Below are 23,880 nucleotides of genomic sequence, written 5' to 3'. Positions count from 1 at the left end.
TTCTCCCCTACCTACTATTTCTCTCCTTTCTATTTATAATTATTATACCTTACCTATTTCTAATTCGTTTTTCTCCTTCCTATAACGCACTATCTACAATAGCATTAGCTAATTATGTATATTTAAGTTTATTTATTCTCCTTTTATATTTTAATAATAATTTATAAATAGTTTAGCCTAGCTATTAGCTATATACAGCACCTAACGCGCGTCCTATACGCTATTCCGCGTAGATTGTCTATATAAGTAAGGGGTTATTTACCCTTGTGTAACCCTATAAGGAATACTTATAGACTAATTACTAATATAAGGTAGGGTAGCTATATAACTATCCCCTATAGCGAAGTATATTATTGCTTTCCCGCTTTTAAGGGAGTAATAATTATAATATATAATATTATTAAGCGCTTTCTTACTATACGCAAACTTCGTACCCATCTCGAGATATATTATAATTAAAAGCGGACGATCGCGTTGCCTTACAATAGTAAACCCTCTACTTTAATTATCTTAAGGGGAAAGCGTATATTGGAAAACTATATTATTTAGTTAAAACTAAATTAAGATTTATAATTTAGGATACTATAATAGGTTTCCCTAAACGCTTTTACCTAATATAAAATATTCTAAATAATAGCGCTATTATAATTATAAATAGCTAAAGGAATTAACTTTTACTATTAAATTTACAAATAACGCGAATATAAAGGTAAATATATATAAATAGTACATTAACCCTATAATTATAATTCGTTTTATATAGTATAATTATATAAATAACTTTATATATCTACTAATACGAACTACCGCTAATATACGTATATAAATTACGGATACTACCTCCTCCCTTTATTCTATTTTAATATAGGGCGACGGAGGTTTGGAAACCGATTTTTAAAATTATAGAAATTAAGAATCTTATACTATTTTCAGATCTTCGGATACTAATTCGGAGGGCTAAACTAAACCGAGCCCTAAGTAGAGTAATATATTTACGGATAATAATATAAATCTTTTATATATTATACTAATAGGTAACCTACTATTAAATAACGCCTATTTAGTACGAATACTATATACCTTCTTCGTTGGTAGAAGGCGGCGATATATTGGTAGTATCCTTAGATTCCGATTAACTTGAACTTCGCCCTACTTACGGATAGGGTAAGGAATTAATTATATATTCCTAAAACAACCTTCCGAATTAGAGTATATTTAGGCCTCTACAAACTAACTTCTCTAATATATTACTAGTTATTAGTAATAGTATAAGTAAATACTTATTATTATTAAATAGGTAGTAATAATTAATTATATATAAATTTATTAGGCTATAATAAAAGAGTTAGTTAGTATTAGCCTTTATAATAAATATTAAAGTTATAAGGATAAATACTATAAAGGTACGAATATTATAGGCTTTTATTTTTATATACCTTGTTAATTTTTTCTAGATTACCCTCTTAAAACGAATTATTTAAATAAGGATTGTAGTATAATTAAGTTTTAGATACGCTAATTCTAAGAATAGGTAGACAATAACGATAATTACTAAATTAGAAAGTGGCTTAAGAGGAGTAGAAATAAGGACGGCGGAAATATTGTATAAAAATAGTGTAAAATGTAATTACCGGAAATATTATATATTTTTTTCCAATTTTTTTATATAGTTAGTAAATAATAAATATTATTTATTTATAAATATATCCTTTAACGAGACTAAAATATTGTATATCTAAAACTACACCCTACTATCTATTTCCTTCGGCCTTACTAACGTATAACTAATATTATACTTACGCTTTTTTATTACCTTTATAATGCAAAATTAATAGAACCTTTACACTACACCTAGCCCTAGTCCCCTATAATTTAAATTCTATTTAAATTTATCCTCTCGTTAAAATTATAGCTTCTTTAGTTTATAGTATCTTTATTTTCACTGGCTATAATAATATTATTTTCGAGAATTGTATTCCGTCCTATAATATTACTAGTTCCGCTTAGGACTTAATTATTACCGTTATAAATTTGCTATATATTACAAGCTTAATTAAATTTACTACTCTATATAACGTTACTTTAAAATTAAAATTATAATTCTAACTTCCAGTTCTCTTCCTACTTAATCTCTAATTTAATTTATTTAAAAGCTTTCTCCACCTTTATTTTATATTTTTCTATTTCGATTAATTCCTTCTCCCTTTTAATTAAATAGCTTTATCTTTTAATAATTTTACTATTAATAGCGGCTATTTATTCTTAATATTTAACTTCAACTAGGTTGAATTTATAAACCTTCCTTTTACCCTTTAAATTTTACTAACGAAGGGTAGTTCGAATATTAGCTATTACTTAATTAATATTATCCTCTATTTTATAGGTAGTATATATCTTTTTATACGTACTAAAAGGCAATTTATTTATAATATTAGTTAAGGGCTAATAATATATTTATAAAACTTTACTTACTTACTATAAGTAGGCGTACTAAACGAATTATAAGCATTAGACTAGTAAATTACATCCCGTTCTTCGTTATATTATAATTCGTTATCCTAACTACGCTTTATATTCGTAGTATAGGAAGATTCGCCCTTAGTAAGATATTATAATAAAGCAGGCAAAGTAGGACTATTCGGTAGTAGTATTATTATTATAGTATTCTCTCTCTTAATAGTATTGATAGAGGGAGTTAATATTCTAATAGATAAAAAATCCGAATTAGAGTCTAATTCGGCACTAGTAACCGCGTAATTAACTATAAGGATCGGATTAGCCGGACCTTCACTATAATAAACTATATTTACTATTTTACTAAATTTAATAATAATTATATTAGTATTTCTATCCTTCCCCTTTCCTTTCTTATCCACTATTAAACTATTAGTTATACTGGTATAATTTTAGTATTATTTAACCCTAATTTACCCTTTGCTAGGGCTTAAATAAATTTACTTATAGAAGGGTTAGTAATAAAAATCGGATTGTCCTTCTACTAATAATAATAATATTTCTATTTACTCTATATATAAAAAATACTTTAGAGGTTAGAATAATATTAGAAAATTAATTTTACGTTAAAAATACGTCTACTATAAAAGAAATTAATATATATATAATGAAAATTCAAAATAATATAATAATATACGCTACAAAAGCTTTAATAAGGCTCAAATTTTTATTAAACGTATAAGAAATACAGTAATTCGCTTCCGTAATTTAAATATACTCTAAAATTCCTTTATAAACTTCCCTTAATATTATTAAAATATTTTTATTGAAGGTAATAGCCCAAATTTATTCTATTTTATATTTAGCCTAATTAGTAAACCTATCCCAGAATTTACTACCCTCTAATATATACTCTTCCTAATAGTATATTCTTATTAGTTTAAGCTTTATTAAGATATAAAGAAGGGGTTAGTATAATTGTAGGAACTTACGAAGAATTGTAATATAAATTTCCAATTATTCTCGGTAATCCTTTGTATAAAATAAAGATTCCGCTAATTTCTATATTATAAAGGATTTTATAATATTGTAACTTTAAAGAGCGTATTTAAAATATACTTTATACCCTATAAGCGTTTACTATAAATAATACTTTTAATAAATATATTTAAGGTTAATATTATATAGGTATATACCGAAGGTTAATTATATATTAGTAAACGTACTACTAAATAAAGTACTTATTAATATACCGCCGAGCTATTGCTAATCTATATTTGATATAATAGCTTTCTAACGAAAGTTGTCGGAGCTGCAGCGTTTAGGGTATATATAAAACTATTATTGCAGAATATTGTACTTCTCTTCTAAGATACAAAAAAATTTTTAAAAAACCTTATAATAGAAAATAAAGTAATAACGGTTAACGTAAGTTCGTATAAAAATGTAAATTATAATTTATTAATTATAATTTAAATAATATTTAAATAGGAGAATAATTATACTTAACTTAAAAGTACGACTCTTAAATATAAATATAATTTTAGAGAAGGGTTGGCGAATTCTTTTAAAAGATATATCTACTTTGAAATACTCTATTTATATTAGTTTATTGAATTACTTTAGAAAGAAATAAATATATATAAGCTACTTTCCCTCCTAATAAAAATATTGGATATATTAGGATATTGTTAGTAAAGGGTTTCTAAAGGGTTTTTGAAGGGTTTTTAAACAATTTTCAAAGGGTTTCTAAAAGGTTCCTATAAACCTACAAACTACTTTATAAGGAATTATATACCTTATTTACTCGGTTTTATTCCCCTATATATTACACTACGAATACTACTTTATTAATACTAGAAGGGTATTAAATAAGTTTAGACCTACGAATTATAGCCCTAATTTAATTATTATTATTAAATCTATTAGTAAATTCAATAAGGGATATAGCCCCTTAACGTTAATAAAATTCGAATATAGTTAAATATAAATATAATTTTATTAAATATATTAATTAAATAAATAATTAAAATTAATAATAAAGAAACCTACCTAGGGTAAGGGTTAGATTATAAATTATTATAATCCTTTCGAAGATACTTTTCCGAAGAATATTGGGAATTTTATTGGGTATAAGCGGGCTGTAGTTATATTTTCCGTAAATAAATAAAGTACAATATAGAATATTTATTTAATTTATTAATATAAGAATTTCGAAGCGAATTTAGTAAGGATACTAGCTATTTGTAATTTATATAGAATTGAAAATATATTATACCCCTAATTTAGGCGGTATATTAATTAAGTATTATTAAATATTAATTAAACCTTAAATTAGGTTTAGATAAATTATAGTAAGGACGGAGGGAAGGGGAATATATTATAGTATTATTTCTTCGCTTTATTCTAGATAATTTTTATATAAAAATCGTTTTTACTTTCCTTATATTTAAAGCTAATTATAATTACCTACCCTCTTCTATTATAATTCTATAAGGCCTCTATAATTAAATCCCAATACTATTGCCTAGTAGCGTCCTTATACGATAAAAAGAAATGCTTTCCTTAATATAATTTAAGCTTTACTCTTTAGTATTAATATTTAATACTATATATAGTATATTTTATTATTTAAATAAAAATAATTATTAATATACACTCTAATTAGATAAGGGTAAGGCTAAATTTATAAAGCTCTTAAAAGCAATTAAATAATAATTTTCTTTAAGAGTTCTATATTTTACCTTTATTATATTCGAATTCTTATAATTACGAAGGAGTTCGACGAGTTATAATACTATAATTTACTTTCTATCCTAATTCTATAAATATCGCCTATCTACAAACTCCTCCCGTACGTTATACTACAATTATAAAATATTATTTACACTCCTCCCATCGTCAATTACTTTTTAAATACGAAAATAAAGACGAAAGTAAATCTTTACGCCGGTATATCCTTTCTTAATGTAATTAAATTCCGTTTAACTAAAAAAAGGTAATAAATAGACTTATATTCGCTTTCTCTGTAAATAGAAGCCTAATACTATTAAATCTATTATTAACCCGTTAGTAAAACTATTATAAAGTAAATTAAAGACTATATAAAAACCTACCTAATCCCGTTAATTCCTTACTTCAATAAGATTTATACCCTTAGTTATATATATATATATAGTGCCTAATCCCCTAGTATTATCCTCGGGAAAGTTCGAGAAATTGTAATAATATATAAAATTTTTAATTTGAAATTGCTAAGCCCAATTCCCTTTACCGGGGTCGGAAAAGGCATAGGTAATTAATTAAATAATTCGGAATAGAACTAGCTTAATATTATCGTTCGAAAGTATATATATACCTAAATTAGGATTAATAGTAATATTAAGGACTAATTCGCCGAATAATTGTAAACCTTCTTCTTTGTATTATAAATCTAATATTATAGTTATATTAATAATTTATATTTCTTTAAAGTCTATAGCGTCGATATTTAAATTCTCTATACTAATTGGGGTATTCTAATCCTCGGTGAACAATCCTAGAGGGATGCTTTTTAATATATTTAAATAGTACTAGTATTAATAAATAAATAACTATAAGAAGAATATAAGAAAAGAAGGACGTATTACCCCTTATATTACTTATAATAAATAGAAATTGAAAAGGATAAAATAAATATAAGGAAGAAAATAGTAATGAAAGGAAAAGAGAAAATATAATCTTTTTATATATTTAGGCGTATATTAAAACTAATATATTTAATTACTAATTAAAATTATATAAATACTTCGTAAATACTTTATAAATACTTTACAAATACTTTATAGTAGCTTTACATATACTATACGCACACTTTATATTTAGTTTCGTATATAAAGAATATAACCCCTAAAAGCCTATACTATTGTATATATTAACTTAAAGCTATATTTTTAAATATCTAAAAGTTGCATCCGAAGTATTTTATAGTAATATAAAAACGCTATTCGGATAATTAATACGAATAAATAATTTATATATATATAATAGTATATCTGAAAATATAACCTATAATATAAGCGGATAGTATACGGCTATCGCCTTATATCGACAACCTTCCTATAAATAAGTTTTAACTATAGGCGATATTGTAAAGTAGTATATAAGTACTTCGTAACCTCTTCTATTTACACTATTTACTATAGATATACTAAAGGTTGTAATATACCGATCGGGTTATTTCGCAGCTGAATAGGATATACTTAGCGTAACCCATACCTTATAAAAATGCAATAATGCGAAGTGCTTCTATGTACTCTGTACGCTGCACGTTAATGCATATGTCATTCGGGATAGGGTTATATATATATAAGAATTTATGGGTCTAACAAGGGGGGGGGTCGCCTGAGCTATACGTCCGTCAAAAACATGACTTGGTCAGCTGGTCCAGACCCCTACACCTAGATCCTCCAAGTTACAAGGGGGGGTCTTTTTGGAGGGGCCTGTGACGTCCCCCGCACCAATGGCCAACCGCATCGCACCGCAGCAGACCGCACTGGTAGCCAAGCCATTTCCCAAACAAAACAATTTGTAACTTTTAGGTAAAGTCCCATCTCCCGCTTCGGTTTTCCACGCCGCGATTTCCGACTGACCTGGTTGAGATCAGGCTTTGAGGAGTGTACGCCAGCTGTGTTGGGCTTGTATATTTAATCTTCTCCATCGACCGACCCAGCAACAGACACGAGCGACGACGCGACGACACCGGGCCATCAAAAAACACCGACGGCTGCCATCCCGACCGACCGATGTATTCGCCATAGCGACCGAGTCCTACAAGCTGCCGAGGCTTACCACGACGACGACGACGACGACGACGACGACGACGACAACAACACACGCGCTCTGAATCGATCGGATCCGATCACCAAGGGCCGCGAATATGCCCTCCCGACCTTCCTCGTTGCGCTCTATCCCCGGGCCGTTGAACTCGAACCCGCCTAATGCGCAGGCACCAACGGGGCCGACCCACGACCACGCCCCAGCCCATCCCAGCGGTCTCCGACAGAGCTACACTGTCTCGTCATCATACAGCTCGACCTCGGACTTTGAGCGCGACGGCGATGAGGATAGCGGCGCTGGGCCCAGTAATGACAATCCTGTCCGCTCAGTTACTCCGAACGAGAGAACTGGCCTCCTCTCCCAAGAGCGCGGCCACGGCACCTTTACCGATGCCCGAACCGTGAGCCCCAGCAACGCTAGTCACGCCGACTCGCTTCCCGGCTTCCCGTTTGACGCACCCACCGACACCGATCTCGATTTCTCTCCCTATAACTCCGAGTCGCCCAACGGCGAAGGGCCAGCATCAGGAAAACCCAAACACAAGCGAAAGAGCTGGAAGCGCCAGATCTCCTCTCACATCACCACACAGAAAATGCACACCTCGAGAGATCTTGCCCGTCGTCATGGTGTTAAGGACACCCCCGGCATGTACCTCTCTTACTACCTCCCCGTCCTAGTCTGGGCTCGTGAATACAGTTGGTCCTACTTCAAAGGCGACTTCATTGCCGCCCTGACAGTCGCAGGGATGTATGTCCCCATGGCCCTCTCCCTGGCCGATAACCTTGCACACGTCCCTGCTATCAACGGCCTATACTCCTTCGTCTGGAATCCGCTCATATACGCGCTATTGGGGTCATGTCCCGCTCTAATCGTTGGCCCCGAAGCAGCTGGCAGTCTCTTGGTGGGCGCGGCGGTGAAATCTAGTGTCGACCTGGGAAGAGGAGGCGACGAAGACAGGGTGCTTCATGCCAAGATATGTGGAATCGTTGCCGGTATGGCCGGCGCGATGGTCTTTGCTGCTGGCGTGGCGAGATTGGGCTTCTTGGATAGTGTCTTGTCGAGGCCGTTCTTGAGAGGGTTTATCTCTGCAATTGGTGTAGTCATCGCAGTTGATCAGCTCATCCCGGAGCTGGGCTTGAACCATCTTGTCGCGAAGCACCCCGGCATCGGACACGGGAGCTCGGTGGAGAAGCTGCGATTCATTCTTGGAAACTTGGATAAGGTACATAAGCTGACAGCGGTGGTGGCCGGTACGAGCTTTGTGGTGATCATGGTTTGCAGGGAGATCAAGAGGCGGATGCAGCCAAGGTACCCGGGAGTTGCATACGTGCCGGATCGCTTCTTGGTCGTGGTTCTGACATCGTTCTTGGCATATTGGTTCCAGTGGGATAAAAAGGGCGTTGCGGTGTTGGGGACAGTGGAGGCGGCGAGTCATCAGACCTTCAAGTTCAGATGGCCGTTCCAGCCTAGCAATATGCAACTCATAAGGGACACGATGGGCACGTCGTTTCTGATTGCTCTCCTCGGGTTCTTTGAGAGTTCGGTCGCGGCCAAGAGTCTCTCAAGCAGCGAGCCGTTTGCTGGGATTCAGCTGAGCGCAAACAGGGAACTGGTGGCTCTGGGCGTGGCAAACTTTGTTGGCGGATGCTTTATGAGCTTACCTGCCTTTGGAGGGTATGGGAGGAGCAAGGTCAACAAGGCTACTGGTGGAAAGACGCCTATGAGCTCGATCCTCCTCAGCCTCTTGACCTTGTTCACCATCTTGTTCCTCCTTCCCTATCTTTACTATCTTCCGGTAAGTTTTTTTTTTTTTTCGGCGGTTCCATTCAAGGACGGCTCTCCCTTCGCTTGATACTGTACTAACTCGTCATAGAAACCCGTCCTCTCGGCCCTCATCAGCGTCGTAGCCTGGTCTCTGATCGAAGAATGCCCGCACGATATCACCTTTTTCCTGCGCCTGCGCGCCTGGCCCGAGCTCGCCCTCATGGCCATCATCCTTCTCTCCACCATTTTCTTCTCTTTGACTCTCGGCATGGCCATCGGCGTCGGTCTCTCTTTGCTGCAGGTCATTCGCAACGCCACCCGCCCGCGGATCCAGATCCTGGGGCGCATTCCCGGCACCAACCGGTTCGAGAACGCAGAGTTCTTCACTGACTCCCCCGACCGCTTGGAATTCATTGAGGGATGTCTGATTGTGAAAATACCCGAGCCCTTGACGTTTGCCAACACCGGCGAACTCAAGTCAAGGCTGAGAAGACTAGAGCGCTACGGAACAAACGAGGCCCATCCCGCCCTGCCCAGATTGAGGCAGGAAGACAGTAACAAAAACATCATTTTTGATGTCCATGGAGTGACAAGCATGGATGGGAGCGGGACGCAGGTGCTGGAGGAGATTGTCAGGGGTTATAGAGAAAGGGGCGTGAGGGTCTTCTTTAGTCGAGTCCCCGGAGGCAAGGACAGTGAGGTGTGGAAGATGATGAAGAGGAGCGGGATTGTGGACTTGGTCGGAGGTGAAGGACACTTTGTAAGCGATGTGGGAGAAGCGTTGAAGATGACGGAGGTAGAACAGGAGGAGTGATGGGTGTAGGATGAGCGCTTGATCTCTTCTGTTTTGGGTATTCTAGAAGAAAAAAAGCGTGTGTTATTGTATGCGGCGGAATGTGACTTCCCGATTTTTTTCTGGAAGGCGCTGCTTCCAACTCCAGTTTCCCCAGGCGTTACATCTTTCTGTTCAGGTCACATCTCAATCTCATTCGTTTCCTACCCGAGCAACTGCTGCGGAGTCTTTCCCGAGACATATCAGTTTGCTGCTCAGAGATACTTGACGGTATCGCTTGGTATGGAAATGAGCATTACAACTTCAGGCAATCTGATTGGCTAACTGGCTGAGGTTTGTTTACAGGATCCATATTCCACAGCTCTCCTTTACCAGGGAATGTTACGGCCATCGTACACGTTCTTTCCAGCGTATCCGCCATGGGACGCAGCCTCCTCCTGGGTCTCCCAGCCCTTGACCTTGATCATGGGGAACTTCCCGTTGTACACCTGTCCAGGTGTCAGGATAATGTCCAACGAGGCTTTGGCACCCTCCTCGGTTGTCAGATCAGCCATCTGGCTGCCGAGATCTGTCTTTAGCCACTGTTTACACATCAATGTCAGTCACCGCCCACAGAAATACTCATGATTCACCGAAGAAAAGGACATGGACGTACTCCAGGGCAGAGAGCAATGAAGGAAAAGCCCTTGTTCTGATACTCCAGCGCATATTGGACAGTCAGAGCGTTCAAAGCCGCCTTTGTGATCTTGTAGGCCGGGCAAGGCGACCAAGCAATAGCCGGGTCGGAAGCGGAGGAGATTGAGCCGAAGTGCTGGTACTGGATGTGGGTATAAATTGTTAGTTGTTCTGTTACCATGGAGATTTGATATGGGGGGGGGGGGGGGGGGGGGGGGCATTCTTACATGTTGACAACCTTCTTCAGCTCAGACTTCTCCACCAGAGGAAGGAACTCCCGAGTGGTGTACTGGACGCCCAAGACGTTGACTTGGAATTCTTCCTCCAGGCCGGTCCTGCAAGCGTACAACTAGTTAGTAGGTACTCATGTGAGGATGTACCGCGCGCAGGTACTGAAAATTCACGACACACTTGCAACCAATGAAGGAAAAAGGAACTTACATTTCCCTCATGATATCCTTCTCCACCGTCGGGTTGGTCATCTTCTGCATGTCATAGTGGCAGACGGCTGCGTTGTTGATCAAAACATCGAGTCCCTTGCCCTCCAGCTTCTTCTCGACCTGGGCAGCCGCTTCCTTGATGGATTCCGGGTTGGTAACATCGAGCTTGACAAATTGGACACGGGGGTCGGTCTTGGAAAGCTCCTGCAGGGCAGGGACGTTGCTGCGAGCGCCAGCAAAGATGTTGCTGACTTCGGAGGACTTGCGAGAGGCGAGTTCCTTGACGAAGGCAAGTCCAAGACCTCTTGAAGCGCCGGTAATGAGGAAGGAGGCCATCTTTGACTGAGACTTTTGAGTGTGAGTGTTGCTGGTTCAATGCTGAATGATGATCGATCCTGACTACTTGAAGGTCTGAGGTAAGGTAGGTACAGATTGTCCGGGGACCTATGATGCTTTATCTCCGAAGCTCCCTCATAGACAGGTGTTGCATTCGCAAGTAGTACATCCTGCCATCAAGCGAACACGAACTGAACCAAGCGAACAAAGACAATTTGTCAGCCAGAATCCTTTGCTACGGTTTGGCTCGTCGTTTGAACTGTGATGTGTTTTGGACTTCCGTCTTACTTACTTCGAACACAGTACAGACAGCCCAGCGTTTATCAGCCAATGGTTAGGGGTCATCGGCTCATGACACCACAATGGCCGATTAACCGACGCCCGATGCAGTAGCGCCCCTCCATTTCTCACCCCTGAAGAACCAAAGCGAGAAAAAAAAGAGCTTGAATCTGCTCTCAGCCGTATTAATACCTACCCATGTGACTATGATGCATTCGCAAAGGGGGTTGTACTGTGTTCTGAGCACGGTATACATGGTAACGAGGAGAGTTATAAGTCGCCCTTTTGAACGTCAATACCCAGGTATCTCTCACAAATTCTATTTTGTTCCATTAAGTTCTACTGAGAGGTCCTCCTCTGCCGCCAACTTTCACTTGCCATTTCCCAATCCAGAATGCAATCGCGATGCCAGACAGTCCTTCCTGTTCGTCAACCGAAGCGCGAGTGTCTCCCTTCGATGCCTCCGTCTTGGCGAAATCCGGGGCTGTAAGGATTGAAGGGCCAAGGGGGGTCCACCGTACGGCGGGGCAGTTACTGCACTAACGGAAATTACAGTGGCAATCGGGGCTTTGAGTTAATAGCGCATCTAATTCATTACAGGTTCGTCTGAACCCGACCTCCACAATGAGGTCAGGTGCCACAACATACCCGACTGGAAAGCCGCGCCCCGCCGCCCACCCCGCGTCGAGGACCTTAACGCAACCGCCATCCAACTTTGGCTTGTCTACACTCACTGCAAGTACAACTTTTCAACCTTTGAATGTCTCTGTCGCTGGGATGTCGCCTACGTACTCAGATTCCGGCGGAAAGATGCTGGATTCATCAAATGCAGACCAGGTCGCCATATCCCCCACCGTCATCGTCGACATGAAGTCCTGCAGGGAGGAGGGCATATCCATCGACAAGCTCACATCAATCGACTCGTCAGATGCGACATTCCAGCCCGTGACCATGGTAGCCTCGTCTACCACCGTCTCACCCGCCAGAGAGCTTGTAGTCGTCCTGGGGGTATCGTGCAAGCTCTCGGCAGACTCGACCTCCTGCCCTTGACCCTGGGGCACCTGCAGGCCGGCGTGGTCCTGGGTTGCCACATAGATCGTATCATTCATCGCCCCTGCTGTTAGGTCTTTTGATGTGCTCACATCCGTCTCCAGGGGCAGTTGATTGTTTGCTACCACCTCTGTGCGACTTCCTTCTTCCAAAGTTGTCGTCCTTCTCAGCAGCTCTACCAGCGTGTTTGCCCCAATATCCGCGAGGCCACTCACCTCCGCAAGCATCTTGAGCCGCTTGACCGCTCCTTCTACAGCCTCCATGCAAGCTGCCCTATTGACCATGTGTGCGTTCGCCCGCATTGGGTCCAATCGGGGTGTGATGTGCTGTTGCTGCTGCTGCTGCTGCTGCTGCTGCTGATGCATGCTCAAGCAGCTGTCATCTTCCGGAAACGATGGATCCGCCAATAATTGCAGCAGCAGCACAGCCGCCTCAAAGGTCGACATGACGATGCCCGGAAGCCGAGTATGGCAGCCCCCCAAGAGTGCATGCAAACGCGTGACAGCCTCGAGTGACCGCAAAGCAGCACCGGCCACACCTCTCTTCTGGTATCTCAGGAGGAGTACCTTGTAAGGGGGCAAGGACAACGAACTCGAGGGATGCCAAAACAGCAGCGGTCGGAAGTTCCAGCATAACGAGTCGTAGATGGCCATGTGGAGCATTTGTCGCTGGAGAGGTAGTTTGGGCAAGAGTCTGTCCCACGACTCGTCTGCGTCGGCAAGAGCGAATGCTGGAGGGAGCTGGGAGAGGAACTCGCGCGAAAACTTGTCGTATCGCTCTTCAGCTGCCATAATGTCATCTTCGTTGCCCTGCAAGGGGCTGACGCTCCGCCAAAAATCGGCCAGACGGGCTTGGAGAAGCCGTTCAGTGAAGGGGTCGGGCGCTTCCAGGCCGCGGTTGAGGGACATTGTTGGTGGTGTTTGTTCTCCCCTGTCTCTGTACTCGGGAAGAGCGTGCAGCTGAGGCCAGTTTCTGGGGTGCAGGCGGCCTGGAAGTGCGTGCATGCGGTCTAGCTGGCGCGAAAGAAGACTGTCCCAGGCGTAAAGGTTGCAGAAGATGCGACGAGCCATTTCCTTTTCGGTTTCATTCGCCCCAATCGCGGTTACGCTATCGCTGTGAATACCTATGCTCTGGGCGATGCGAATAGCACGACTCACGGTTTCCCAGCAGGCCTTGATGTTGCCTTCGGTTTGGGACTTGAGCGCGGCAAATGCAACTTGATGGACTCGAATCAAGGATCCTCGGCCATCGAGCGCCCAGCTCATGGCCTCCAGAGTATTGGCGATATCATCGCACTCATTGCGCACATCGGCAAGCAGCACACCACGGATCCGATCGAGTGGATAAATCGGAGAAGGTAGGAATTGCAAGGCATATGAGACAATGCGAAGCAACAGGACGACAAAATCCACGTCCATCACGCGGATTTGCCTGGGTACGTCGTTGGCGTCAGCAGCACGGCATTCCTCTGCCGAAAGTGTGTTACACCAGTCTTGATACTTGCTCATCAGCCACGGAACGTGGACTACCTGATCCATCCTGGTGGGACGAATCATGGTCAGTTCGGAACAGACATGAAGCTGTGGGTGGGGAGGATGGATGTAACCGTGGGACGTACCAGCTGATCTCTCTTACAAAGAATTGCACCAGAAAGTCGATGATCTGTCGATCGGGAATGTCGCGCATGACGCGATGAACATCTTCGGCGGTTTCAGCTACAAGAACTGGAGAGCTCTCAGAGTCGAGATTGTCCTGACCGAGTCCCATCTACATCAATTGTTAGCTCACGTCTCTACAGTTGTACCTCTAGGAGGTATGTTTGGGACCACGACATGGAGTTCCACTCGCCTTTTGGATGAGCGCCAGTGTGTTGCTTTTACTCCCTTCGAAGTAGCCAAACGATTCAGCCAGAGCCCGTCCCGACCACGCCTCCGTGGTCTTTGTCCAAGAGCGTGATCTCGCAAATCCGGACGAACATCCCGGATAAGAACCCGTTCCTGCGCCCGCTCCCGCTCCCGCTCCCGCTCCGGCAGTACCACCCCACCGGCCCCACTCATTCCGAGGCAGATCCCGGCCTCCCCAACTTCCACTCCTCCGTCGCTGACTATTAGAGTATGTGTACTCTTCGTTCTTTAGTGCGAATCTGGCGGAATATCTCTCGAACCGGCGTGGTGGTTCTTTCTGTATGCCTAACGTGATCGAAGGCGCTGTCGTGGATGACGACGATGCGGATGATGCACCGGGACTGGCCGCTGAGCTGGAACTGGGGTTTGCGTAGTAGACGCAAGACTCAATGCACCGTCGGCGAGAGCAGTGGTTACACGGGATCTCTCGGTTACACTGTCGGCGTAGCACTGTTAGCACATGGCTCAAAACCCGAAGCATGGAATTGGGATGCGATCATCCGCAACGTTTTTGTCCTACCAACCTTCTGTTTGCGATTGTAGCATGGTAGACACGAAGAGATTGGTCGTTTCCGAGGAGGGGCGGGAACAAAGCTCATGGTGGGATACTGTACAGCCAAAAATCGACAGAATGTTAAAGTCCCAGGCTTGGCAATCCTTCTGAAGTGCGAGGCGGCAAGACATAAGCACTTCTTGTATGAATGAAGTGTCGGATAAATCACGCACGGAGGGTGGTGCACACGGTTACTTGGACCTCGCTACCTTATCAATGTCCTCCTCTTCTCCATTGTACCGAATAGTATACCTCTAGTCCCTTGCGCCCGGTCAGGGTCCTGTCGTATCAGGTGATTGGCGTAAGACAAAGGCCTCGATCCCAAACAAAAGTCATGCGTTACGTTGCGATCAACTGAATCCTTCCATGATACCGTATGTGATTATTTGAGGCACATGGAGGCAAGACAAAGGTTCAATTGGCTGCAACAAGCTTGAGGAAAGACTTCCGTCGGCAAATTCAAGGCTATACGATGATGCCTCCTATCAACTTGATCACAGTAGAGGCAGGATTGTAGAGGTACCTTGGTGTTTGCCGATTCCCGATTGCAGTGTTAGGCAATTGGCGTTAAGCACGTTCTTTTGTTCCATGGCGAACAGCTCGTGGACAGTCAGAAGTCAAGGCTCGGCTCATCCTTCCTATTCTAGTAAGATGAAAAACCACCTGGGCTGAGCAGGGACGACCTGACCAATATCAAGTTGGATAACCTACCTCTACATTGCTCAGATACGCCCAATCAAGACATATCCCGCGTGTGATGGATACATCTATGTATCATCAACCTGAATTTATCTCGCTTGCGGTGCATGCAGTACACAACAACGCTACTCCGAACTATAGCATGTAGAGTAGAGGTACATGATCCTTCCCGTACGATCCCGTCTACAGACAGAATAACCTCTCGCCCACTCTCATCTATCACTTTTCTTCTCGAGTTCTGCCATCCGAGAATGGCTCCAGTGTTGAATAAACGTTATGTTTTTTCCGTGCATATTATGAACAAATCCTTGAACGTCGGATCAATCTAAACCCGTACTTCCTGGTGTATCCCTCATGCACCTGCCATTAAAGGAAAATATAGTGATCTCACTGCTCAGGCAACAACGAAGCACCTTACACTGTAACGCTTGCAACTTGATGGAAGGATTCTTACCCCTACTAATTATTACCCTCACCCACCCCACTCCACACCTACAGCTAGTGTCCACCACGCCTTGCCGGAAGACTTGACCGGCGTCTGTTTATTACAAGTGAACATTGTTGAAGCAGAAAAATATAGTGTATACATGTAAGTCCCTCTGTTGTGATACATGTACCCAGCCAATCCTTGAGTATGTACCAGACACTGACGAGTGCGGAGCCTTTTATTCACAGGGTTGTGTACCCTTTTTTTCTTTGGACTAACCGACCAAGTCAGACATTTCTCCAGCCATGAGCAGTTGTCGGAAGTCAAGCCGAAGGTGGAGCTTCTCGTCTTTTTGCTAAATTGAGGCGCTTTCCCTCTTTCAACTTTTTGCAAAAGTCTTGGCCAGCGGGAACTGGACCCGATGGAGCACGGAGGAGGTCCAAGATGCTGTTTCTGCAAGATCCTCGCGTCCAGAGAAACGACGGGAGCCCTGCGCATCCAAATGGAAATGGCGACAACTGGCGGGATTCTGTGCTGGTGGACAGTGACCAGGCCTCTCCACTACGGCCAGGGCATCAGTTCGGGGAACTCGGGGAGATGCGCTCCACTAACACAGCCCACTTTCTAGCCCACCCCCACAATGGATCATATTCCCTCAACTGTTCCTGGGCTAGTCGTCGCTTGGAATGCAACCCTTCTGCTTCTGCTTCGTAAAGTCACCTACATATTTTCTCGCTCGCTAGAGGTAATCTCTGATGATTCGAGGCTGACGTCAGCACCAACCAACAATTCTCGAGGCAGGAGCTCCTAGGGAGAAAGAAGGCAGCAAAGAACGTGGGTCATGCTCCTCTGCCGGCAGTACACTAAACTTGTCCAGTAGAGGTGGTCACTCCGCTCATCGTTTGAAGGGACGATGGAGTTAAGGTACCTAGGTACATACATAGTCGCCAGTTGCAAGTTCACCGCGCTAACAAGTTGTTCGTATGCGGCTAGTCATCGGAACGGGCCTGGCCGCCTAGACCGGTGCGGGTGCTAAGGAATTAGGTCTTACTATGGTACGTACATGTATGTACTGTGTACATGCCAGCTTGTCGAGGAAGTTGAAGCCGTGAAGGGGCCGATTGGATGCCCGGACACTCCGATCCTTCCAACGTTCGTTAGCGGCGAGATCCCGCAGCGCACTGCGACGCAGTTCAACCTGTCCACGAAGCTTCCAGAATGTTGGCATCAATCTGTTACGTTCTGAAAGATTTCTATCTGTCTTGGGTTTCCGCCTTGGACATAGCAGTCCCGTCATTCCTTGTGATCGCAAACAGAGCCTCGCGAAACAAGCTGGCGGCTATGGACCAATCATGTGCAGGCCGACTAGGTAGGTACATGGGCCTTGGAGGCAAAACCTTAAAGAAGCTCGGGTGAGGGCAGCATTGCGAGATGTTTGTCGGCGGATACTTGGTAGAGGTAACGTTCATATTGGTGTGAAACCAGACTTTAGCGGAATAACATCACGTCGGTACCTAGAGGTAGGTACCTATGGGAGGGTGTGATGTTGTACAGAGTTGCGCAATCGGGAGTCCAGCAAATGGCAGCAAAGCAATGCATGGGTGCCTGTAACCGAGTGGAAGCTTGAGGAACTACTCTCCTACTATGTACATTACCTAACCTAGTACTAATCCCTGCCGTCTTTCCAAGTTGGTGCCGAACAGTCAGTTATGTACCTAGCTAGGTATACATAGTGACATCAGAAACTGCACCACAGGCAGGGAGGGTACCTACCTACACTTCCGTTGGGGCGGCGGAGACGAGGACAACGTTGATTTTCGGTTGGTTTCATCATGTACCTAAGTAGGTACCTTGAAGGTACGTAACTCAGAGGTAGGTACAAGAAGCAGCAGCAAGCTGTGTTTAGACCGTGTTTGAGTTTAATCCATGTTGTATCCATGTTCGGGACTCCAGGTGAATTCAACGTCTTTGCGTGGGTACCTAAACATGCCTACCTCTAGCAACTTGACCTCTATGGGCCAAGAATTCGCGTTATGCAAAAATGGTCTCTATCGGTACCTCTAGGTGGTGAGTGCCCTGCTTTCAGGTGTACCAATACATGTACCAGAAGCTTCACGCTGCCCTTTGGTGACATTCCATGTCCCCTTCCCTGCCTCTGTGCTTGCTTTATTGGCCAGTTTCGCATTACCAACCTCCATGGCTTCAGTTCGGGCCCGAAGTGCCAGAATCCAGCCATTCAGCCATTTTGACGAACCCACATCTTGGTATAGCTGGTGGCCTCGCTAACTTGGCCTTCATGCTTGGTCTGCCACGTAGATGCCCCCCTACTTTGAGGTTCTGAACGAAGAGACAAAATGTGAAAAGTGGCCCTTTCATGTAGTATCCAGTTGATGATTGCCAGGTAAGGTTGTATAGGCCATGCAGAGCGTACTGAAAACTATTCCAATGCAACTGTCCTTGGTGAAGGAAAAAGTGCCCGGTGATAACCTCAACGTTATTTTGCGTCCAAGAGATCGACGGTGTTCCTCACAGTCCCTTCCCAACCCCTGAATATTATAAGGTGGCAGTACCAGGCCACCTACACCTCTAGGTAACCACCAGGAATTTGTAGGCCGGCAGAGGTGTAGACGAAGCATCCAGGTCGGGCCAACCCTTCACTTTCCTTCCAGCATCCATCCACCACGAAAAGCAGTCAAGTTTTCAAGTTTCATCGTTACCCACACTACCTACCAAAAATTTTCTCAGAGTTATACACACCTAGGTCCTAGTTGCATAGAGGTACTCGCACCTTATTCTCAAAGTGATTTTTGCCTCAACAACAGACGCTGCAACGATGGAGCCTCTCCCACGAGCCAACCCCCCCAGGAGCTCCATGCCTGACAAGAGGGAAACATCCCAACAGGACATCGAAGCCCATGACACCGACAAAACCATGACGGCTGTAGAGGAAACAACAACATCTCCCACCGACGAAACCAAATATCCAACCGGCCTCCACTTGACGCTCATTATCCTCTCGCTCTGCGTTTCCGTCTTCCTTGTTGCCCTCGATCAAACGATCATCGCCCCTGCCTTAGGCGCCATCACTACCCAATTCGCCTCCATCAAGGACATTGGGTGGTACGGTGCCTCCTACCTCTTGACCACCACAGCCCTCCAGCCCATGTACGGCAACATATACACGCTCTTTGATATCCGGTGGACGTTTTTGGGAGCCGTTGCCCTTTTCGAACTAGGCAGTTTGATCTCAGGTGTTGCGCCCAGCTCTACCGCTTTCATCGTTGGTCGGGCTGTTGCTGGTCTGGGGACTGCGGGTATTTTCTCAGGGGCAATGGTGATTCTGACCTATACAATGCCACTGAGAAGAAGGCCAGTCATGTTTGGTGTTTTTGGGGGGCTTTGGGGCGTGTCTAGTGTTGTCGGACCGTTGCTTGGAGGGGCATTTACAGATAAAGTTACGTGGAGGTGGTGTTTCTATATCAATCTACCGCTTGGAGGGGCGGCGATGGCGGTCATCTTCTTCTTTCTCAGGATACCGAGGAATGCAAATGACGATAAACGCGGCGCTGAGATTGGCAATTCCAAGGCGTCGTTTGTTTCAAAGCTTTTGCAGCTGGACTTGATAGGGGCGGCCACGTTCATTCCAGCCATTATCATGTTGCTGCTTGCTCTACAGTGGGGAGGCGCCGATTATCCATGGAACAGCTCTGTGGTGATTGGCCTCTTTGTCGGGGCGGCAGTCATGACTCTGATCTTTGTTGGGATTGAGATCTGGCAGCAAGATCGAGGCCTTTTACCACCGCATTTCTTCAAGGACCGCAATGTCTTGGCGGCCATGATGTTTGCCATGTTTGTTGGCGCGTACTTTTTTCCTCTCGTCTTTTATCTTGGTGAGTTGTATCTTGCTTGCCTGCAGCATCCTCTGGAACGACTTCTAACTAGCCTGGGCAGCACTTTACTTCCAAGCAGTCAAAGGGGACTCGGCCATCGAGGCTGGTATCAAGCTACTTCCCTACCTGATTTCCTTCGTTCTTGCCTCTATGGCCAGCGGAGCCCTAATCACCATCTTCGGCTGCATCAACCCTGTGGTCCTCTTTGAGACGGCTCTGATGACAGCCGGTGCCGGGCTCATCACCACATTTTGGCTCGACACACCCTTTTCCAAGTGGTTCGGATACCAAGTTGTGGCCGGGCTAGGAACAGGCGTCTGTTTCCAGGCCGGCATCCTCGTTGTGCAAAACGTTCTTCCACAGCATCTGATCCCCCAAGCCACGGCATGCGTCCAGTTCTTCCAATCGTTCGGGGGCGCGGTGTTCATTGCGGTGGCGCAGAGTGTTTTCCAGAACGGTATCATCAACAACCTTGTTCGGGATGCACCGGATATCAGCCCAGAGCTGATCATCAATAGCGGTGCTTCGGACATCCGCCAGGTCCTGACGAACATGGGTCGTGAGGATGCTACTAATGCAGTCCTAGGCGCGTATACTCTGGGGTTGAGGAACACCTTCTACATTAGCGCTGCTGCGGCTGGATGTACTTTTCTTGCTGCCTGTTGCTTCGAGTGGAGGAAGATCCAGAAGGGAGGAGGAGAAAAGCAACAGGCCCAAATCTGGCACTGATAGCCGAGAGAACGAAGGTGAGCCGGTGGCCAATGGTGTGCGGCGGGGTGGAACACTGCCCATGGGCTGAGTGAATACATGGTCGGGTCACCGAAGACTTCCATTGTTCGATCTCGAATACTACCACAAGTTTAATTGAATAACACCTAGATACGTGGATGAATAGACCGTTCACCACCCACATTGACTCAAACAGGTAGCTTGTTGACGGAGGTTGTGCTGACTCAGGCTTTGTCGATGCAACACAAGAGGGCCGGCCGACACTAGTCGAAATTTCGGCCGAAACCTATGGCTCGACCGACGCAGAGCCATTGCACCCTCACAGAGATACGGGTCGAGGCTGATAACCCTCGCTTACCACCCAAGCCCATGCACCACCGACTTATGTCGGTCGTGTTGGAGTAATCCCAGGAGACGGACAGAACAAGGCCTTGTGTCCGATGAAGATGGTGTACCCAAATCCACGACAACGTGGGATGATGTCGATGGGGAAGGGCCGAGCAAATATGAGTTATCATGATGACGGATGCGGCAGGGATGAAGTTGAGTGAAGGGATGAGCCATCCATACGAGGTCTGATTTGTGGTGTCGTCTTTGTTCAAGACAGGAACCTAGTCAGACTGATTTAAGCCGCGTACCTAGCCAGTATAGAAAAGGTCGTCTTTAATCGTGACAATCGGGATAGAAAATTGAAGACAGTACGCGGTATTCCAGTGTAACCACATTGTCAGCCTTCGGGCCCCAGCATACCTTCCTTTGACATACGATCACTAACCATTGCAAGGAACGCGCCGTGGGTACTCACGTTATCCCCGTCCGTCAGACACAATACCCGGGTGACGCTGAACGGCCGAAGAGGGGTCTCCCATCGTTGGGGTTAACAAGACCAAGAGCAGCGTGACTCTGCACTCTAGAGTCCCAGAAAGCTTTGTGTAGAGGTATGTCCCAGGCATTGCCTTCATCACCTGCGTTGCAGACACCTGCCATAATGCCGAACTACGGTGGGATGATGGTCCATCGACAGCTGCGCGTCGACAGCCAGCCAGCAGTAAGAAAAGAAGACAGGGAAAGACCGAAAGTCGCTCTCAATAAATCACCCATTATTCGGAGGCTTGGAGCACTGTACGTAATCCCATCATTGATCAACACCCCAGCGTATGAAAAAAGCGATAGCTGATAAGGTCGATCTGCCAGGGAGTCATACCAGATTGCTCTCCAAACCCTCGATCTGATCCGGAGCAACGTCGTATCCTGTCGCTTTGCGTTGCCAAAACGGCTTGCTCCCACTGCCAGACATCATGACTTGGTGAACGAATTCGAACGAGCCGTTGCGCGCGTCGTGCTGACTCATCCGCACATGCAAGTGGGGATCGCAGGCGCCAAAACCAGCACGCCATCGTGGGTTCGTCTCGACAGCATCAACCTCGGAAAAGTGATTAAGTGGCAAACGGTCAAAGGCGGCGATGATGCTTTCCAGAAGGAATTCCAGCAGACGCTAAACCGCGAGGCTGACACCAGGTTCACCAAGTTCCGTGTAAGGCCAGGATGGCGGATCAGGGTTCTTCGCTCGGAGGCTGACACGTCTTTCATCGAAATCCTCCTAATGTTCAACCACACTCACCTCGACGGCGTCAGCTGCATAAATTTTTACCGAGAGCTCCTCACGCACCTCCATGCGTCCGACTCGGGCTTGCACGGCTCCCCACAAGCAAGCCACAACCCGTTCCTGATCGACCACATCCTTACCCTATCACCCACGTCTGCCTTGGCCGCCAGCCTCCCGCCGCCTCCGGAGTCCATCCTCCCTTTCCCCGTCGACCCAATAGCGTTCGAACACTTTCTCAAGCACGAGATTCAAACCCCCTCTTCTCAGTATCCGCGCAACGTTGCAACCCATGCACACTGGGCCCCAATCCAGCTTACCAGCCCTGACACAGTTCCGTTCAGGAGCCAAATCCGCACCATGACATTTCCAGCGAACATTGCGGAGGAGCTGGTACAAGCCTGCCGAAAACAGGGGGCGACATTGACGGCGCTATTGCACGGTATTGCACTCGTTTCGCTGGCCCCCTTGAGAGAACTCGTGGCGAAAGCCGATGCCTTTGCCTTTTTGACGCCGATGAATATCAGAAGATATTTGCCCTCTCCTTATTCGAAAGGAAGGACTGGCTGTGTCAAGAACAGATTGGACGCCGAAACTGCCATGGGGAATTACGTGACGATTATCGAGCACGTGGCGGATGAAGAGCTTGTCGGCCGGGTGCGGCGTACCTTGACGGAGTCCAAGTACGTGTCAGGTTGTAACTTTCAGCTGAACCCGAGGGCAGCGGAGGCAGAGGAGGTGGTATCTGAAGTGCACGACTTGATCTTCGTCGCCGCACGCCGCGTCCGGGCGGACCTCGCGGCCAAGAGCGAAAGCTGTTCTCCGCGAGGCCTGGAAAACGACATGATCGGCTTTGTATCGCGAGCGGTCTCGGACTGGAGAAGGCAGTTGCAAGAGGAAGTGAAGAGACCGAGAAAGTCGTCGTGGGTGGTGAGCAACTTGGGAGCTATGGAGGGAAAGCCGTTTCATTCCTTGGAGGAAGGTCAGGAGGAGAAGGAGGATGGATGGTCCATAACGCGCATGAGCATGACGCTGTGTGCCAATGTGGTTGCGTCTGCTTTGGGGATCGCGGTTGCGTCGGTCAAAGGAGGGGACCTGGTCGTGTCGGTGAGTTGGCAGGAGGGCGTGGTGGATGAGAAGGTAGGAGACGCGTTCGTGGTGGCAATGGAGAAGTGGTTGCGACTGGTCGCGGAGAGGCAGAGGGCGGATGATGTTGTTTGGAGCAAGTGAAGTGGAAGGTTTGACTGCAACTAGGTAGAGGCACCTAGAGTACCTCTACGGCTGCTTAGATTATCATGTACTATCATTACTCCAGACGAAGCGTTAGCAGTAAGAAAGGTTTCTGTGCATTTGGCTGCCTTGCACTAACTGGTCCACTCCAAATGCGTTAGCCACTTCTATAAGTGCAAGGTGATGGAAGCACGGCGGCGATTGATCGAACCGAAGTGGCTGGGCTGAAAGAGGAA

At 45.0% G+C, this 23,880-nt stretch overlaps 5 protein-coding genes across 7 annotated transcripts; 3 read left to right on the top strand and 2 right to left on the bottom strand.

Moving 5' to 3' along the window:
* The first annotated feature begins 6,963 nt into the window (after positions 1 to 6,963).
* On the top strand, positions 6,964 to 10,197 carry NCU09642. Of its 2 annotated transcripts, XM_011396020.1 has the most exons (4): positions 6,964 to 7,034; positions 7,100 to 9,067; positions 9,146 to 10,109; positions 10,175 to 10,197. In XM_011396020.1, exons 2-3 carry the CDS (start codon positions 7,373 to 7,375, stop codon positions 9,848 to 9,850), a joined length of 2,400 nt encoding a protein of 799 aa, XP_011394322.1. In that variant the 5' UTR covers positions 6,964 to 7,034; positions 7,100 to 7,372; the 3' UTR covers positions 9,851 to 10,109; positions 10,175 to 10,197. The 2 variants fall into 2 exon arrangements, with proteins under 2 accessions (XP_011394322.1, XP_011394321.1); XM_011396019.1 differs by lacking the exon at positions 6,964 to 7,034 and having other exon boundaries at positions 7,047 to 9,067; positions 9,146 to 10,189.
* Positions 9,926 to 11,686, bottom strand: NCU10572. Of its 2 annotated transcripts, XM_011396032.1 has the most exons (5): positions 11,573 to 11,686; positions 10,946 to 11,471; positions 10,732 to 10,839; positions 10,485 to 10,646; positions 9,926 to 10,410 (listed from the first exon to the last, which is right to left on the bottom strand). In XM_011396032.1, exons 2-4 carry the CDS (start codon positions 11,278 to 11,280, stop codon positions 10,556 to 10,558), a joined length of 534 nt encoding a protein of 177 aa, XP_011394334.1. In that variant the 5' UTR covers positions 11,281 to 11,471; positions 11,573 to 11,686; the 3' UTR covers positions 9,926 to 10,410; positions 10,485 to 10,555. The 2 variants fall into 2 exon arrangements, with proteins under 2 accessions (XP_011394334.1, XP_011394335.1); XM_011396033.1 differs by lacking the exon at positions 11,573 to 11,686 and having other exon boundaries at positions 10,946 to 11,562.
* Positions 11,687 to 12,308: 622 nt separating this feature from the next.
* On the bottom strand, positions 12,309 to 14,376 carry NCU09641 (hypothetical protein; the record flags this gene model as incomplete). Its single annotated transcript, XM_953079.3, has 2 exons — positions 12,309 to 14,148; positions 14,228 to 14,376. 2 exons carry the CDS (start codon positions 14,374 to 14,376, stop codon positions 12,309 to 12,311), a joined length of 1,989 nt encoding a protein of 662 aa, XP_958172.3.
* Positions 14,377 to 19,124: 4,748 nt separating this feature from the next.
* Positions 19,125 to 20,811, top strand: NCU09640 (MFS toxin efflux pump; the record flags this gene model as incomplete). The annotated part of the gene is made up of 2 exons (XM_953078.3): positions 19,125 to 20,082; positions 20,144 to 20,811. 2 exons carry the CDS (start codon positions 19,125 to 19,127, stop codon positions 20,809 to 20,811), a joined length of 1,626 nt encoding a protein of 541 aa, XP_958171.3.
* Positions 20,812 to 21,799: 988 nt separating this feature from the next.
* NCU09639 (hypothetical protein) lies at positions 21,800 to 23,644 on the top strand (the record flags this gene model as incomplete). The annotated part of the gene is made up of 2 exons (XM_953077.1): positions 21,800 to 21,933; positions 22,006 to 23,644. The coding sequence occupies 2 exons, from the start codon at positions 21,800 to 21,802 to the stop codon at positions 23,642 to 23,644; spliced, it is 1,773 nt and encodes a 590-aa protein (XP_958170.1).
* Between the last annotated feature and the right edge of the window lie 236 nt (positions 23,645 to 23,880).

This window comes from Neurospora crassa, linkage group IV (genome assembly GCF_000182925.2).
Source record: "Neurospora crassa OR74A linkage group IV, whole genome shotgun sequence".
Lineage (NCBI taxonomy): Eukaryota > Fungi > Ascomycota > Sordariomycetes > Sordariales > Sordariaceae > Neurospora > Neurospora crassa.
This window is presented reverse-complemented; position numbering and strand designations above follow the sequence as displayed.

Coding starts and splice junctions, on each gene's coding strand:
- NCU09642 (XM_011396020.1), top strand. CDS start 7,373: ATGCCCTCCCGACCTTCCTCGTTGCGCTCTATCCCCGGGCCGTTGAAC. Junction 9,068..9,145: donor CCTATCTTTACTATCTTCCG/GTAAGTTTTTTT, acceptor AACTCGTCATAG/AAACCCGTCCTCTCGGCCCT.
- NCU10572 (XM_011396032.1), bottom strand. CDS start 11,280: ATGGCCTCCTTCCTCATTACCGGCGCTTCAAGAGGTCTTGGACTTGCC. Junction 10,840..10,945: donor AAGGATATCATGAGGGAAAT/GTAAGTTCCTTT, acceptor GTACGCTTGCAG/GACCGGCCTGGAGGAAGAAT. Junction 10,647..10,731: donor CTGAAGAAGGTTGTCAACAT/GTAAGAATGCCC, acceptor ACCCACATCCAG/TACCAGCACTTCGGCTCAAT.